Source organism: Megalopta genalis, chromosome 1 (genome assembly GCF_051020955.1).
Source record: "Megalopta genalis isolate 19385.01 chromosome 1, iyMegGena1_principal, whole genome shotgun sequence".
NCBI classification, from domain to species: domain Eukaryota; kingdom Metazoa; phylum Arthropoda; class Insecta; order Hymenoptera; family Halictidae; genus Megalopta; species Megalopta genalis.
The window spans coordinates 42,316,986-42,336,573 of record NC_135013.1 but is presented as its reverse complement, the minus strand read 5'-3'; the positions used below and the strand labels follow the sequence as shown (position 1 = coordinate 42,336,573).

Sequence of the window (19,588 nt, the reverse complement as noted above, 5' to 3'; positions counted from 1 at the left end):
TGAGACATTCAATGTCATTTATATCTCATAACTAAACTGCAGATTTTATGCAGTTATGACGAAAGTGAGAAGGTACAATTTAAAGGGATAAAAGAGTTGAGACGTTTGAAAACCATGAATACACTAGTTTTTCAATCAATTAAAATTACGAAAGAAGAAATGCACTCTCTATTAATGCAAGAAATTTTTATTTTGGATGAAGAGCCTCAGTCTACTCATAATATTTCATAAATAGCTACAACAATAAAAAAGGATATAATAAGCAAAAGAATGTTATACAACAAGGTATTAATAAAAATAAAAATATATTCTTCATATATGTAAGATACATTATGCTTTTATGATATTCAAAATATAAAAGACTAATATAAACGAAATGACTAATTTTAATATACGCGTTCATTATAAAGAATAAATATTTTCGTTGACTGGAAATGAATTAAACCGTTAGACTCTGATTATACATACATACATACATACATACATACATACATACATACATACATACATACATACGAAGCAATAAGGTGAAATCACATAGTATACGAATATTACTGCAAGTCATTGCACCTAAAAACTAGCTTGAATTAATCAGCATATCAATTGGCAAATGAATAACTACATATAAAATTCTTAAGAACATCAGTTGATGACAAAACAAAACATTTACGTAAACGTCATCGGTAAATGACGATTTGGTTTATAAATAATAACCAAATTCGTTTAGATCAGTATTATTCCCTTATAAGGTTTACATCGTTAAGGCCCAAACGCTCTATTTAACAGATGAAAAGTATACCTACATAAAAAGTCGTACCTACATAACTCTACAAAGTCAAAACAGGAAACAAGTTTACTATAATCTGGATCTACGATACGTAGTAGATATCAATCTGATTACGTCATTATGGAAACGTTGTGTGTGCCAAGTACATTGAAGTAACAACAGATGAAAACAGCTACATTTAAATAATTATATAAGACCCATGAAAAGGAAAAGCTTGGAATTAATGCACGCGATGACCAAAAATACTACATATCCTGGTATGTTGTTGTTAATGTACTCTCGGAAATAAATGAATTTCGCCTTGAGGACGCTGCCTGTGCACGGTAGCCATTTCGTCATGACTAATTGGAAACACATTGTGCGATAGTAACGTCAATGTGGCCGCAAGACACAATATAAAGAATCTAAAGTGGCGCCGCCGAACGCTTTGGCTCACAAGCTGCTAATGTTAGATCGTTTACGAGTTCTTCACCTGTAAACGATATTTACTTCGTTCACGGCACTCCGTGAATCTAAAATGGAACGATGCAACTGCGCCAATCAAATCGCCTCTCTAAAAACTCGCTGGGTATGGAACTTACACTCGGTTTCCTTCCAAACGCCTCCCGTGCATTTCGGTGGGAATGCAGAGAGGACAAGAACCACGGTGCACGTAAACCAAGACGAAAACCGCTCAATTTATCGTTAAACTGCAAAGTGTCCTTATGGATCTTAGCTCCAATGTTGACGAAAGACGTACATATTTCCGTTACGCGCGAGATACTTGTTTTTCTGCTTTGAAGGAACAAAAGGAAAGTTGCAGTATTTTAATTTTCCATTGCGAAGCAAACATGTTATTCACGATTTATTCGAATAATAAATTAACCAACAAATCGCATAACGCAGTTGTAACTGTAATTCGATTTTACAAAATAATAATTTGGAAATCATTTTCATTATATACAAATTGTTGTAAAGCGTTAGAAATATTTATATTTTAAATGTACGTTTCAAGAAGTGCTACTGGAGAACGACTTTTTAATTGCAACTTTATATTGTTCCAAAAATATATTGTTTTAGAAGAGACTGAAAATGTTCTGCCAAGTTTTAAGCAAACATAAGGTATTCCTAATAGATTTTCGAATTGAACTTTTCTGTAAAATAAGCTTACACAAACGAAAATACTTAAAGTATACTTATTACTCATTGTCGCTTGTAGTGTACATTTGTTGCTCACGCTTTAAATAAAAGAACTTTCTGTTTTCTGGCTCATTGTTTCATATAAAATCATCTACTTTCCAGTTTTACTAAAATCTGTTTTGAAAGTTTGTAATTTAAAGTCCTTCCTTGCAGAAATTGTTTTTAACTAATCACCGTTTAGGTAACCTTTCTTTCACAATATGCAGTATTTCTTATATATCCTTCTACCGGTAGAGTCATCAGTCGTCGTGTGCCGTTGACCCGCAAACTACTTCATATGATTGTGTTGTAACTTTCACAATAAGTATTTACAGCGTGTTCACTCATTATTAACACCATGACGGATTTAAATTCTTATATAACAACACCTTTGATGTTTTTCATAGTATCTTATTTACAAAATTAAAAAAAAAAAACGGTAGGAAATTCTCTTTTTGACTACAGCAGGAGAAACTTGTCAATACATCATTCTCCCTATTATAATAATTATGTCGGTTTAAATAACACCATGCTCGTGTTTACCGCAGCACAAGCCATGCCAAAATGAGTATATGCATTGTTGATAGTGTTTTTATTGTATTGATACTGTCACAGATATCGCACGGAAGTGCGGCAATTCACCTTGCTTTTAGCCATCTATATACTGTTATTCAATGTCGAAAACACGTTCACGGACGACACACGATACCAACTTAAACTTGTTTTACCGTCGAACCTAATTGTCCTTGTATCGCATTGATCGAACGTTTAGATATTTTTATTTTAACAAATATTAAATCTGCAATATTTTTTCATTATTGCTAATGAAAGCCGAAAAACATAATGGAATTGACTGTTTACTTGATTAAACGTTTCATAGAATTATTTGTTTTTTGGCGAGGGGAAATGTGAAAAAAATTACAGTAAAAATGTTAGGTAATAATCGTCGATACTACGAGCGACATCCCTGAGCTGGAGCAAAATGTAGAGACGTCCTTGCAACGTGCAGTGCGCACACGCCGCGCCGTGCCGCTTCTATGGAAGATCGGGAGGTACCTAACCTTTCCTGAGCTGTGTACACAGAAAACCGCGTGGGCAAACGGTGAGCTGCGCGCAAGCCGAGACAACGAGGCAACTCCGCGTGGCCGACCAGCTGATCGGCCGGCGACATGCGGCATCACGAGCCAGAGGGAGAGAATCGCGCGCGACTGGGCTAATGAGTGTGCGACCTATTGGGAGTTCATTGGAGGGGGCTAAGCCAACCGAGAGAGGGGGAAACACTGGCCGCTTCCATCCGAGAGTGGGGATAGTTATTGCTATGTTGCCGTCACATCAAACACCCGTGTCTCTTGTTGCCACTGCCGCTGTGTTCTGCTATCGAATGGCATTGCAAGGTCTAGGAGCCAGCCATACACGTATTCGTCTTCCCAACGTACTTCTTTCTTATGTGAATATTTTCGAATATTTTCCGATTCTTTTTCTAGAATCATTTTTAATAAATTCAATTTGTCACGTATCAAAAATTTTCACAATCTTTATTACACATCAATTATGCAACAAGTTTTATTTGATCTTTATTCATTCGTTGCTGTTCGAAGCGTGTTAGATTTTATGAGTGTCAGGATATTTACTGTTCGGTTAGACGCGTTATTTTTATGCAATAAAATATTTTTATTCATAATTCGGTTACATGCTTTTATGACATTCAGAAATGTAACTTTTGAGAAAATGTTATTACAACCACTACACAACAATCGGACGTATGTTTCTTCGAGTCCATTAATTGAAACAAGTTTATTGTTATTACAAGAGATCGCGAAATCAAAAATTCTAACACCTTTGTTGCGAGGGCGATCTGTGTTTTGTAAGTTCATATAAATCGAGTCACACATTCCCAGAGCTACGTCGAGTGTAGTATAAGTTTTATTCATATTAATCAAAAACGCATCTGCGAAACTAGTCTCCCTATTCGACGATGAAGAAAATGCTGTTGCAACGTTGTCAAAGTTTCCGAAATATTGCGACGTTGCTCGCGGTTTTCTCACTTCGTACCGTTAATATAATACATATTTAAGCTGCTTCCGTTCTGTTGCTTTGTTCAGCAACTTGTTCACAGATAGGTAGTGTTCACATCAGAAAAATGTCGATACCAACATTTCTTACCAATCCGTAACACTTGCACGATCCATAACTAGACGCGGTCAGAGCCGAAACAAGACGAAAGTAGATAACATGAAAGTTTCAAATCATAAACCAACAGAATTTACAAAAATATATTCAGTAGATCTTTGAATTACAATTACCACGGTTTTTCACAGAACTGTTCCAAGTCACAAACACGAAATAATTGCAAAACACCAGGTTGAATAATACGTATGATCAAAGATGATAGAAGTTAAGTAGAAATGACATAATTTAAATAAACGGCAAAGAAAGTACCACACAACCGTATCATCGGAGCGTAGGAACGCGACTACTGAGAAACGCTGTGCTGTTCGACCTAAACCTGACATACTCTCCCGCCTGCCCTCCCGCCCGACCGGTTATGTTCGTCCGTCGAGCCGTCATCTCGTACGCGCGTACACGTTTGGTTCTTTCAATCCCCTCCACTGGAACTACATCTCGCCAATACGCCCTCGCACAGGCTGAAGCACGCGTCGGCACGGCGTATTGCAGGAGCGTAACTAGTGAAACCGCTGTGAGGGCGCTCTATGTTCAACTCTGAGGCAGGTGCCATCCTATGTACACGATGCCTTACACGATCGTGCAAATCGGTACAAGACTCGACGGATTAAAATAGTGTCGCAACCGAGTCCAAGCATACTCCGACAAGCTTGTGTATTCTCATCGGGTATGTACTTTTGTCATTATTGTTGTTGATTCGTTTAATTCGATACTATGACCAAATTTATCAAACATTTGTATTGTGCTACGATTTATTCCATTGCAATCTAGAAAATTTAAAACTCGGTGTTTCCTTGAACGAATTATCTCATGATCATTGAATTAGCCGCAAGGTGACATAGCAAAGGACCTTATAGAAGATATATTTTAAGTGAACATGATAATTTCTGAAGGAAAGAAATGGAAAAGATGGACAATGCGGAAAAATAATATGCATAAGGTTTGTGGGCATAAGGCGAATAATTTAAGCAGAAGCCTACGAAAAATATACATGGAAACATGCATGACAGTTAGGTACATTGAAAGTGTACCTAATAAAGACTTTGTACAAATAATCTGACATTTTCGCGAAAATGTTTTTACGAGCGAAATATTTTCTATAATTCAATCTTATGGATCGATTTAGTGAGAAATACAACGAATCGTATTACTATACGAAATAACGCCACAAGGCAGAGCACCGATCACATACAGGGTACAACACACCCTTTGCACACCGTAGTGGCACAGCCACACTTCGCCACATCGATTTTACCGGCTCGCTTGCACTCACACTCGGTCGACCCGTTCACTGAAGGAATGTCTCATATGCCTCCCTCCGGCTCCCTTTTCCTCTCCCTTTGCCCCTCCTGACCCTCCCCCTGCAAAACCTCTCCCTCAGTCAGCTAGCTCTCTTTCTAACTGACTCGCCGTCCATCCCTCTCCACCAACTCCCCAACCTCTGTTCGCCCTCCTCTTCCTCTCTCTCTGCTTCCTCTCATGGGCCTCTCGATCTCTCTGGGCTTCTCTCTCGCTCTCTCCGAATTTCTCTCTTTCTCTTCTCTGTCTGTTGTGATCGCAGGGCGGTAGTGGCGTCGCGGGGAGGTGGAGGTTGCACCTTTTGCCGCATCTCGGAATCTCGCGCGTTGCTCATTTGCCGTACATAGGAGCGGAGAAGAGAGGAAAGGAAAGAGGGAGCGCGAGAACGAGCGAGCGAGCGACTGAGAAAGGGAGAAAGAGAGAAACCTCCGCTAGATAGTAGTATGCGAGCGGGGCACGGTGGTCGGACAGTTCCAGTTCCGTTTCGATTAGGCGAGTCCACGCCGGGGATTTTGGCTCGCTTGTGGCCCGTGAAACGTACGCGTAATGCCGTTTATCGTGGCCATTGACGGCACTCGGTGCTGTTGGTGCTGTTACTATTGCTGTTTACCCGGCGTGCTAACTGCACGCCACTTTTACAAGTGGAACTGCACTGTGGAGGAAGACACGAAGTGAGCTGACTTCGTCAGAGTTTGAAAGGATAGCTTATGTGCGGTGTTTAAATCGTTCGATACGACTTCATGGTTATGGCCATACCGAAGCCAGATCGTCTGGGTTAGAGGAGTGCACTGTAAAATCCGCATGTCCCGATTCACTGGGTTCGTATATGTCACCACTTTCGCATGTAACTCTCCGCGAGCGTTTCGCACACTCGCCTAACCGCACGAATACAGACCGTCCGTCTTAAAAGCAAATCGCTGCCGGAGGAACGATTTCCCGGCCCTCTAGCCCAGTTCCGGGCACGGCCATTGATTCATCGATAAGGAAGTTTCCTATCCCTAGTTGAATTTTTGGCATGTTTAGCAAAGTATGAGCAAGTGAAACGAAACATTCATAGACCATCGAGTCCCACGTTCGAAATTCGTCGTTGTTCTAATTGGTGACTTACGATCACGTGCATTTTCTACGTGACAATGAATATTTTCGTAATCTACTACTTGCTACATACCCTGCCAAGTAATCGAGATCTCGCTCCATGTTTTTGATACATACATTGGCACACGAATGTACGTGTACGATGCATGTATGTATGTCGAAGTAAGTTTATACGTGATTTTCGAAATATCTGAATTTAACATCTCATTATCTTAAAAGTTTACATGGTACATACTTAAATTAATCATTCTTTTAAATATTTCTTCTATGAGATAATACGCGCATAGTTGTTGAGCAGTTTTTCAATGGAATTTTAAGATTTTATCGTAGTTTCGTAACAGTATATACTTGTTGTAAACACTGTGTTTACTTCTTTCTCAACTATGTCAAAGTATTTTATTTTTGCAATGATTGTGGAATTTCGACTGAACATTGTAGTACATAATATTAAAAATAACACTTATATGTGTGATGTACATTAATCTAACTTCATGGAATATTGACCAAGTTATGTATTAATATTTCATCAAAATATGAGGGGTAATAAAATTATTGTGAAGTTACTGAAGTGATCGAATTGTTTTATCCGTACAGTGTATAATTTAGTTGTATCATTTTATTAACCGAACAAATGTTAAATATATTGTAAAACAGAACAAAAATATAAACGACTAAAATGTAAATCTCCTGTGTATATCTTAAAATAGTTCCCACAAACGTGAACATAAAAATAGTCCTTATTACGGAAGCTGTCAACCGATCTACTACCAGTGTTTCAATTGTGTTAATCGTACTGCGTCGTAAAATGAAAAAAATAATGTGATCAAGTTAACATAAATAAAAATTTAATTCCACGTATTGAAAGATCATGAATTTGACGATAACACATGAATTGTAACGGAATGAGAGTTCGTGGAAAGCAAGAAAAACATTGTATCGAAGGGAGCAATGAGCTCAAGTGAATGCAGTTTTTGAAGGATTCATCCATATTTGAGGTGCTTTGCGGTAGCGATGTTTTAATCGTAAGCAAGCAGCGTGTGCACGTCAGTGACAGAGCGTGGAATTCGAACGTGTGCGTTCCGCCTGGCAAACGCGCAAACGCGTGACCGCGTCCATGAGGACTTACCATTAATCCGGGTTCTTAACCGCGCGCAGAGTAAACGTGGCTGACACGCCGCCGATAATAATAATAAGAGTGCGTAATTTATCGGAGGACCGACGTCACAAACCTAGTGACGTAGTGTGTCGTCGCGGTTATCGTTGCTGTTAATCGAAACCAACTTGCCTAGTGGCTGTATTTGGTGCGTATGTAGAAAAGTATGTAAGATAGGAAAGCCAGTTAACTAGCCGGCCTGACCAGAGTTCAGAAGTGAAGCAGTGAGTAAAACTGCCCCCTTGCGGTATGCGTTCGTGGTTCCCGATCCAACCACTCCTCTGCCATCGAGTTCTTACCTCCTACCCCCCTTCTCTATCTCTCATTCTCTCTGTTCCTCTACTTCCACCCCCTCTCTGTTTTACGTCGCCTTCCTTCTTCCCTCTTCTCTAGCCCCGTAAACTCCCTGCCCTTCCGCCGCCCCCCTCTGCTACACTCCTCCATTTTGTCGTGATTCCTCTAGCTCTAAACATATATCGCACATTTTCTTCAAACGGTCCTATTGACATTTACCTACAAATTGTGCGCGAAACCGTGTCTATGGTTGACATACTGTCTGTTAACCCAAGTAGCAAATACGACTATGGGGCTCCACCATAGGCTATCCTGGAAGGTGTCACTTCTCTCTCTGTCTTTTCCTCTCGCTCTTCCTCTCTTCTTCTTTCACTCTCTCTGATACTGTCTTACAATTTCTTATTAAACCTACTTCTTTCTCACTCACACATTGTACGTCTTCATTCTCCGATTTTCCTCCGAAGTCTTTCTCTGTCCATTTAAGTTACTTTTTCCAGTATATCGTATCTTTTAATAACATGCGATCTTCGTTGGCCAATATTTTATGCGCCGGTATGATTTTCGAAGTGTAACCTCTTCTACGAATATCGAATCTTGATTCGCGATGCGATACTTTTCTCCATGTTGTTTCTCTAAACAGGCTTGTACTAAATTTATTTAGCATTGATAAATACATAAAATAAATGTATATAATTATGCTCTATGCCCCTCGTTGTAGTATTTTACCATTACATGTGTGTGATTCTATTAGTAAGACATTGATTTTGTTTGTATTTTATTACAATATTTTTTTTTTAAATGTACATCTCGAATGCATTATTTTACATAAGATTTTTTCTTTTATTTCAGATGTCTGCTGGGTCACAAATTCAGATGGCACCCCAATCAACTGTAAACTCTGGTCAGTCGGTTCATAGTCAAGATTCGAACATGAGCACTGGTAAGTTGCATATCTTCGATGTTATAATAACAAAAACACAAATTACATAATGGCATGAATCATCAAGACACTATTTTGCAATTACATTCATTTCGATGTATCTACAGGCTCATCGCATAGTGATAAGGAGGTAGACCCAAATACTCCGGAAAAGGTACCAAGGACTCCTTCGGAAAGAAAAAGAAAGCGTAAAGCTGATGATGGAGGTGGAGGAGTTACAGGGGGACCTGTAGGGAGTAAGGGGTCTAGATCCGTTGCTGCCCTCGAGAATAAAAAAATCAATGAGTATTTTCCAAAGCATCATTTGGGTAATAGCCCTATTCGGCATGGTGGTGCTAAAAGTCCCTCCCCTCAACAGGGTTACCCTATGGTAAATATAACATATCTAGATTGTTGCGTATTTTAAATTTGTTTACGGCATTTGATATCTTTTTTGATATTTCTTATAATTATCTTCTTACAGTATCCACCATCGCCTCAACAACTCCTCTCACCGCAAGTTACAACACCCAATTCGTCAGTGGCAGAATTTTCTTCACTGATGCAGCCACCAAGACCTCATCCTCAACCACTACCTCCTCCTCCACCAGCCTCGACACAACCTGCAGGCTCGATGGTCAGCAAGCAGGTGCAGGTAAGGCCTACCAACCTCAGTAGGACAAGCCAGGTCAGGCAAGCGAAGACTAACACCCCAAATGTAAGCAAAATTCGATAATTCTTGCAAACATTTCATAAGAAACGACCCATACAAAATTTTGTCAGTGAAGCACATATTATAGTTTCACTTACATACAGTTTCCTATTTCAAATTGCTTATAAATATCTTTATACTATAAAAAATACATTAAACAGTCTTAAATGCATTTCAAGATTTTATAATCCTTATACAATAAGGGAATTATAATATGAAAACAAGAAATGGAAGAATGTATGTATGAGAATTTGTCCTTCTGTTTAGAGAATATAGATGTGGAAAACCATAGTGTTTATTTTCGTTTCAAAAGGTAAATGTTAATGGTCTACAATGTATTTATATAATTATAAGGAAGGTAACTTGCCATGATTACATAGTTTATTAACATATACCTATTGTTTCTAATTACTTTAATCTATTATTTAAGAAATAAATCATACATTTACTTTGTATATTTAATTTTATGATGGGCATTTCTTATCAGATGTTTGCAGTAAATGCAGATAACTTTGACTGGACTGTAGCACTGTATCCATTTGTTACCATAGGAGTGTAGGCTACCTTGTAATATCACTCCTCGATCTAAAATTCTTGTCTTGCTTCTATGTTATTAAATTTTAAGTTTGTGTTTACTTCTTAGGATAAAAACAGGTGTGCATGTTTGTCATTCTTATATTTCATTATAAGTTTATTTTAACACATAAACTATAAACTCAATTTAATAAAAAGTATTGTCCATTCCTAGAGAGAAAAAATGTATAATGCACAGTGTTCTACAGTTTTTTATATTTACATGCATACATTTTTGGTGTTTTCCTTGCTGCCTGTGTGATAGTTATGTTTCATGAATATGTTGGACTTTCTTCTGTAGTTTTACTTTTAATGACAAAAAGAGTCAGCCTATCTTAATTGACTAACATGTGGGACTTACCTTATTACAAATATCTATTAAGACTTGAACTTCATTGAGTAAGCAACTTAATATCTATGTTATCTTTACCTGGGTGCAGCAAGGTATCTGGTATTTATGAACTATGCTGACAAATGTATCAGATGTTACAGTGATTTTTTTTTAATTACTACAAGATGTATTAATTATATTCCAGACAGAACTTACTTGCCAGAGGATACAGGAATTCGAAACACAAGCTACTTCAGATTTAGAATTACGTAACAATAAAATTGAAGAATTAAATAGAGTAAGTAGAATGATTAAAATTTATGTTGTAAAAATGCATTTCTACATACCAAAAATAAATATATTAAATGAAATAAATCTAAGCTATATAGAGTTAGATTAAAATATTATGTTATGGTATTACGTTAGAATATTGCTTTATTAAAATAACAACATGTTTATTAATAATAAAATAATATATTTTATACATTACATTTGAATATAACTAATGCTAATTTACATATTTTATTTTCAGACAACGGATGAACTTAAGCATCAAGTGGCTAATCAACAAAAAGTTATTGAGCAGCACAAATCCCATATAAATAAGTGTATAGACGTTGTAAAGAAATTACTGAAAGAAAAATCAAATATAGAAAAAAAGGAGGCTAGGCAAAAGTGTATGCAAAATAGACTGAGATTGGGTCAATTCGTGACTCAGAGGGTGGGTGCAACATTTCAAGAAAATTGGACGGATGGTTATGCGTTTCAAGAATTAGCACGACGGCAAGAAGAAATTGCGACTGAAAGAGAAGAAATTGACAAGCAAAAAAAGTTGCTTTTCAAAAAGAAGCCATCGAATAGTGAAACTAGTAGAAAACGTAGTCAGCCACAACCATCCTTACACAATGGCACAGAAGCTACATTCTTAAAACCAGATGCAGTACCTGGATCTTACACATGGCAGGAGTATTATGAAGCTGATGAAATACTCAAGGTAATATCTATATTATATTCTTTTAGACATTTATATATTTATTAATTACGACGAAACATCATTATTTATTCATTATGAATGTCTCATGGATTCATGTATGTATTTAATTTTTAGTTAAGACAAAGCGCGTTGAAAAAAGAAGATGCAGATCTGCAACTAGAAATGGAAAAACTCGAGAGAGAAAGAAACTTACACATCAGAGAGTTGAAACGTATTCATAACGAGGACCAATCGAGATTCAACGCACATCCTGTGTTGAACGAACGTTACCTTCTATTAATGTTATTAGGGAAAGGTGGCTTCAGTGAAGTGCATAAGGTACAAAAATGATATTATTTAAAGCAAGTTGTCATAACTATAGATATAATGATTTAATTAATTTTTATACAATTCCTTTTATAGGCATTTGACTTAAAGGAGCAACGGTACGTTGCGTGTAAAGTGCATCAACTGAATAAAGACTGGAAAGAGGACAAGAAAGCTAATTATATTAAGTAAGTGGTATAATAACTGTTAACTGTAAATCAAGTCAATTAAAATTGATAGATTTAGCGATTACGAAAGTATTATATTACTGTTTTTATCGAATAGTTATTTAAATTGCACTTCCTATACACAATTTTTGAATACAACAAATCGGGCTCTGTTAAATTAACGTGGAAATTTTTTATACAGACATGCGTTACGAGAATACAATATTCATAAAGCTCTTGATCATCCTCGCGTTGTGAAGTTGTATGATGTGTTTGAAATTGATGCCAATTCCTTTTGTACTGTCTTGGAATATTGTGATGGCCATGATTTAGATTTTTACCTCAAGCAGGTGCGTATATTAGCGTACCATCATTATCATTTAGACATCACTCCTTAGTGTATTGCGACATTTCCTTATGAAGTATTTTCTACCTCAGCATAAAACTATACCTGAAAGAGAAGCAAGATCTATAGTTATGCAAGTTGTGTCTGCATTAAAATACCTCAATGAAATAAAGCCCCCAGTCATACATTACGATTTAAAACCAGGTAAAATTCTTTTTATTGTTAAAAACTATATTTATTTTTAATAGGGAAATAAAAATTTAGCTTTTTTTTATCTGTGGTTCTTAATTTTAATAAATTTTGTTATTGCTAATTTTACAGGTAATATATTATTAACTGAAGGCAATGTTTGTGGAGAGATAAAAATTACAGACTTTGGATTAAGTAAAGTAATGGACGAAGAAAACTACAATCCAGACCATGGAATGGATTTAACGTCTCAAGGTGCTGGTACCTACTGGTATGTGTATATTTAGGCATCATTTGAATAAACTTAACAAGAGGTCCAGTGGTTTGCTGACACGATCTACCGGTAGGCCATCGTTTAACGTTCGTGTATGACAAAATGCCTTTTCTGTGGATCATGATGAAGAAAGTTTATGGAGAGAATATAAAGAGACACATTATAATATATGTACTACGTTGATTACCGCGTCATTTATAAGGTGTCAAGTGCGTGAAATCTTTGAAGGTGTGATTCTACAAGTCAATTTAAGAAGAAAGTTAAAAAAATGTTGGCTTTGTTTTAAATTGTTAGCGATTAAAACTGTTTTTGATTCACTAATAATGGCGTGCGTATGTCAAATTAAGATCAATGCGAGAACGCTGCAAGAAACATAAAGTTGATTCAAGTGTCGTTATTGGTTAACTTTAATTGTTAATAACTGGAAAATAAAGCCAAAATCGTGAATCTCTACAGTAATTTTTGTATTTTTGATTTTCATTTTGACGTGATGAATGATTCCTGAAATTTTCTTCCACCTGTTGCTTAATATTCTTTATACAGGTGGTTATATTATACAGTTATTTATTCAGATTTAAAAATTATTTGGTATTAAATTCGGTTCAGACCTGCAAGAACATTGAAAAAGAATTGTTAATATTTTCTAATTTTTATTTTATTACATAAATTGCTTTGTTCTTGGAAAATTTTGTCTAAATATATGTTTTGTGACAAGTATACATTTATTTTGTTCAGATGATTCATATTTTCGTACTAAAAACTTTTGTTTACTACAGTTTTACAGCGATGGATTTTGTTAACGTTAATAGTTTAAGATAATTGAATAAGTAATAATTAATCAATTGTGGATCATTTTATGATTTCTTAGCTCTCCATACAAAAATAATGTCCACATAATATAAAAATTAAATACATGGATAATATTTGCTAATAATTAAAACCACCTTAATGAAACCGAATCAATTATAGATGTAACAAATGTCGGCAATAGGAAAATTTTCTACCAACCTAAACATGATAGAAATGTGAATTACAATTTTAAAATGAATGTTATCTTTATATACATTTGGATGTATTAATAAGACGCAATAGTATCAAAATATAATTGTCTTATGTTACTTTTTAGGTACCTTCCACCAGAGTGTTTCGTCATAGGTAAAAATCCTCCAAAAATATCGTCGAAAGTTGATGTATGGAGTGTGGGTGTTATATTCTACCAATGTCTATATGGTAAAAAGGTATGCTTGATTAGTAACGTATTTCAATTCATTTTGTTCGCTTATAAATATATTAACTGAATGAATTTTGAGTTCTAAGCATAATATTCTTTCAGCCTTTTGGACATAATCAATCTCAAGCTACAATTTTAGAAGAAAACACAATTTTGAAAGCTACGGAAGTTCAATTTGCAAATAAACCAACGGTTAGCAACGAAGCAAAGGTATATATTTGAATAATGTTTTGACACTCGAACGGCGAATCTCTTTGACAAAAATATAACTGAGTATGCTTAGGATCATATATATTTTTATTTATCAATCTTTTTTTCAATATACTTTTAAAGGTACTCCTTTGAGACACGTTAATTTTTTTATAGTCCTCAATGAATCTATGTCCAAACGGAAACGAACTACGCCGTACGAGTGTTAACTGGACTTGCAAGGGAATATATCGAATCTAGACACATAGATCTTGATCAAATTTAAATAAGGGATACTTCTTAAAGAAATATTTGACGCATTTCTTTTTATCGGCCATTGTGTATGTTAAGAGGGTGAAGACATTTTTCAAAATTACGGATAAGAAGAACATTTTCTTGAATATTTCAGAAAGTAAAGGATATAAAACGAAAAACTTTTGTTTTAGGATGTGTGGTCTTTTATCATAAATCCGATCATGCAAACAACTTTTTGAAACAATTGTTTATTTAGATATAAAATGAGACAGTATTGGTCTATTTAATTACAAATATGAAAATTAACGCAATCAATATCACAAACATTCTGATAACAATTTATAATTATTTGAAATTTATGAAAAGTTGATGTTATTGGTCACATCATGGCCTGTTCAGTGATTAATAGCCCATCATACTAATATTTGCGGTGTCGTCTTTAGTTATTAAAAAATCAACTTTTAACAACGCACTATTATTGTTCATGATATCTTCGAAGGATGTTCTCATATCTTTAACTTGAATAATAGTTACTAAAGAAAATATGTATCAAATAGTTTTCCAAGAACTATCTCTCATATAAATATCCTAAAAATCAGTTGTCTACATTAATTATATTCCCTTATTAGATAAGCGTTAGTTAAGTGTTAGTAAAAATCTTAATATGTTGAAATATTTCAGAGTTTCATAAGAAGTTGCCTAGCGTATAGGAAAGAAGAACGTATAGATGTATTGACATTAGCTAAACACGAATATCTTCAACCTCCAGTGCCAAAGCATGGCCGTCAAGCGAATAATCAGCAGCAACAACAACAACAACAGATTCAACAACAGCAACAAACCTCATTTAGCATTGGCATGTTTAGTGGTATGAACGCGTCAAGCAGTTCGTAGTGGAAAGGAACTAAAGACAAAATCTTTGATATGCTAATACATGCCAAATCTTGAACACTGAATTGCACACCATCTCATCTTAGGAAAATAGCAACTGCTATAATGAACTGTAAATACTAAAAACCCGGATAGTATCACCATCACCAATACCACGATTACCACTACCACTCCACTACCACTATCACCACCACCTCCACCACTTCTACAACTATACTTACAGGCCGACTATATAAAATATTGCGAGAGATGCGAGACTGGTCGCCGCAAGTCCAGGAGCTTGCGTCTTTCTACAAGACAAGCTACATTATTCAGCATGACAAAAAAATGTTGTGTTCGTAAATATTCAATTGTATTATCGTTCCTTGTATCAAACAGTGAGCTGACTTGATAATAGTGTTTAAAAAGAAATAAGAGAAACAGAAAAACATGTGATAAGTCATTGTGAATTGAAGTGAAGTTCAAATTAAGAAGAAAAGGAAACAAAGGAGTACGGCAACAGGAATCATTGGAAGTGAATTACTCGGTGAACAAAGAGAGCAACGGAAGATTAAATATCCGAAGCAAAGCGCGTCAAAGCAGTTAGAGGGACTTTGCTTTCGCGGAGACGTTCCTCTCTTCTGAAGTTACGTATGAATGAATGAATGTGACGAAAGATTGTTAAAACTAGCGTGCGTGTATATATTTATACTATATATATATACTAATAAATTCGATATAATATATATATATGGTGTAAAGAACAGGACAGCATTGACAGTGGAAAGATAACTGTGGTGGATCCTCGCATGACCTCCGTGTAGCCAAGTATTCCATGAATATTTGACTGCACATCATGTTACTTTATTCAAATATTAACATTATTACTTATATCATGACTAATAACGATTAACATACACGAGGAGATTTGGTTGGTTGTTCCTATTCTGAAACGAGTGGGCTTTATCTATACTGGATTGATTGATCTAAGGTTTGAATGTAAAGAACGTAAAAGAATCACGATGCTCCCAAATGAAAAAGAAACTTATAGAATCGTAGTCCACTGCTTATTATATGCCCTGTGCACGTGTACATCTTTACTCCAGAATTTCCTGATAGAGTGGCTCCTTTTTTTTTCTTTTTCGAGAGTGGACTTCGGCGCATTGATTATGATCTTACATTTTCGTGATATATATCAATTTGTATAATCAGGCGTTTACAAAATTTTAAGGTAAAAGTCATAATACTGTACCGACCTGATTATTATTTCTTTATTCATAATTTGTGTTATATATGTACGTTATATATAGATAATTATGGAATAGAAGACTAAGTTATTTTATCAAGTGCCCTTGCTTTGTATTATAGTCGCGTCTGTCGACAAACTGCAGCTTTTGGGAGTAATAGAGAGTTGTTAAAATGTTGTAAGTTGTTGGTACAATGTGGGCACGGTATTGATGAATTCAGTACCAACGTGATTGGCAAAGTATGATCGGAGGAGAATACATTACAAGTCTGAACAGAGTCTACTACTAGATACATCGCTTCTATTCTAAAAGCCAACCGTTCCTGCTTCCCTCTCCTATTTCTCTTATTTTTTAAATTAATCCGCGTCTCGAGAAAACGTATACTTTTTGACCCCTCTATGAGGAAGTGCTTTTTGTAAACTAAATTGAGAGATATGCTAGTCAGAGCTCTAGTTTGTTCATTTCATTTTAATATAAACATTTATTTATTAATTGCTTTTTTGTACACTTAAGCATTCATTGCAACTGAGCAAAGATCTTATTGATTTTAGTTTGCGTAAAAGGTTTGTTTTATAATAACCATTAAAATTTATTTATGATATTTACGTCTATTTTGTCGTAGTTGAAAGTGACTGTTATCCATACTACTTTTGGATGAAAAAAGTAAGTATACCTTGGTTAGTAAATTTTACGAAAGCCACTTCTTTTAGATAAAAAAGTATCGTTTTTAGATGACGAGGGTCAACACGTTAGAAAATTAAATCATTCAACAAGGAAAGAAAAGTTAAAACAATGGAAAAATCATTTAACAAGCATTTATTCCATAAAATCTCATCTGAGGTTATTTGTAACAATAAAAGAAATAATGAAACTACATCAAGTAGTATTTATATGTTTTGCGATACAAACAATTTTGCATTTGTGTATAATGAAAATCCCTTGAAAACGTATCGTTAATAAAACTATCAAGTGCATGCATCGGAAACAAATTTTTAATTCACAGAGGATTCATTGCACAGAGATCCTGATAATTGTCCAATTTTTAAAGGGTTTGGGTTTTCTTATATGAGCCAAAAGTATTACATAATAATATTTTCAGCCTCTGCGTGTACTTATAATTGTGCGCGATAGAGTTCGGAATATTATTATGCATGTCGACAGAGAAAAGTCATTCGAAGAATTAGGGAGTTACATTTTGAACAAACAATACATTTTTTTTATTGCCCCTGCGTATCAGCATAGTCACGATCTTCCTCATAAACATCAGGAATTGCGTCGAGGATGGTGTATGAAACGTTATAGCAATAAATTTACGTATTTGTGTATAATTTAAAGTTAGTAAACTTATTAATTAAATATAAATCACGCATAACGTTGTATATTTTCCCTACAATATTATATGTATATATGTATTTTTTTTTAAAGAACAATTTCAAAGTAAAAACGTAGATGTAAAAAGGTACAATTTATAAATGTCATCTTTCTCGAATTACATTTGACTATTCTGATGGCCAAGAAAAGTACTCCTCGCGTAAACAACGAAAAATTGTTTTTACTTTGTTGCTTGAAATTTGGGCTGCAAGTTATAAAATAAACTTTATTAATGAAAATGCTTCTCTAGTCTTCAGAAATAATTTTTATAAATACAAAATGTGTTTTATTTATTATGTATTATATAAATGTGAGATGAAGAAATGTGTTTTATAAACATTTATAAAGAAATATATAACATACATATATATGTTATATAGTAAATATATATCTATGTATATATGTATAAAGCTGTTTCATAATATGTCGACCACTTTTGAGGGCTCGATTTTACAGACTAAACAGATGGAGAAAATTCATACATAAATATTGTCGGTGAGACTTAATTTTTTAGTTGAAAGCTGTCGTTTGTATCGCGGAAGAAGTACCCATAACCATTGCTAATAGGATAAACTAACAGCGGGGTACATTTCATGGCCTATTTATCCTAGTGTTAACCTATTGTCCTAAAACTATTTCATTATCCATGCATACATACGTACAAAAGTACACTCAAACCGCACAATAAAAACTATTCGAAAATAACTGTTGTCTATAGTAAAGTTTTCAAGACGTATCCTTTCTTGCTCATTCATGAATTTAATTCTATCTTGTTTGAAAGTTCAGACTTTTCTTATTAGAATTTATGAGAACCCAATGTTTTATTATACGAAATGCAAAATCAATGGAAACTGACATAAAACATTAGTTAGAATTAAAATACTTTGACAGGAAAGGTAAGTTCTGCAATTGGTTGTTTCCGGCGTTGTCTCCATAAAAAAAGTGTATTTTTTATGTTGTATGATAAAACAATAATAAAAACATAGGTGTCAAAGATCAGGTCACGAAATGTAGCCCGCAATTACGTTGTTATTCTTCTGTAGGCGTTTTTAGCACTACTTTCGTATCATTAATAATAGCTTGTATTTATGAAATCAAATCTCATCGGATATATATGTTTCGGATCTTTTTTCATCATTCTAGTGTGTAATTTAAAAATATAACAAATACTGTGGAATAACCTGTATATAGTAAAAAGGAAAAAATATACAGGATGTCATAAAAATATAGAACCATTCGAAACATGCATATTCCTCACGCAAATACAACTCAATGATCCCTTACCACTTTATAAGCAGAAGCTACGCTTTCAAAACAATAACGGTATCTAGAAAAGTGAAGGTACTATTTCTGTGGCGCGCACTTTCAAACCTCGGTCAGCTGATTGTGAGCGCTCTGTCATATGTACATGCGTACACGGTAAAATGCAGAGGGCACTGTCCTCATCCCGAGCCTTTTTCTTGGGCAACGACAACGACCACAGCCACTGTCTAGTCCGAATTGTAACCCAGGTTTTGCTAAGAAAGGTTACTGTAACGGTTACAGTTGCAGTGTAACCCATAGTAACCCGTAGAAACCATGACTCAACACTTCCACATTGTCTTAGACCCTAAGACTTATTATTAGGACCTAGGGTACAAGTAT

At 35.1% G+C, this 19,588-nt stretch overlaps 1 protein-coding gene across 14 annotated transcripts in view; it reads left to right on the top strand.

Moving 5' to 3' along the window:
- Tlk (Tousled-like kinase) overlaps positions 1–17,935 on the top strand; it is a 101,927-nt gene extending 83,992 nt beyond the window's left edge. For 9 of the 14 annotated variants that reach the window (XM_033475416.2, XM_076528177.1, XM_076528175.1 and 6 more), the window contains 13 exons: positions 8,820–8,910; positions 9,018–9,280; positions 9,374–9,607; positions 10,711–10,803; positions 11,038–11,499; positions 11,614–11,817; positions 11,902–11,993; positions 12,175–12,322; positions 12,411–12,522; positions 12,640–12,778; positions 13,908–14,019; positions 14,115–14,222; positions 15,138–17,935. In XM_033475416.2, the coding sequence (XP_033331307.1) occupies positions 8,820–8,910; positions 9,018–9,280; positions 9,374–9,607; positions 10,711–10,803; positions 11,038–11,499; positions 11,614–11,817; positions 11,902–11,993; positions 12,175–12,322; positions 12,411–12,522; positions 12,640–12,778; positions 13,908–14,019; positions 14,115–14,222; positions 15,138–15,350 (2,271 nt within the window). In that variant the 3' untranslated portion in view covers positions 15,351–17,935. Of the gene's footprint in view, positions 1–5,581; positions 6,247–7,948; positions 8,523–8,556; positions 8,721–8,819; positions 8,911–9,017; positions 9,281–9,373; positions 9,608–10,710; positions 10,804–11,037; positions 11,500–11,613; positions 11,818–11,901; positions 11,994–12,174; positions 12,323–12,410; positions 12,523–12,639; positions 12,779–13,907; positions 14,020–14,114; positions 14,223–15,137 lie in introns of those variants that run through there. The other 5 variants (XM_033476029.2, XM_033475794.2, XM_033475953.2 and 2 more) reach the window with 5 other exon arrangements.
- Positions 17,936–19,588: the final 1,653 nt, after the last annotated feature.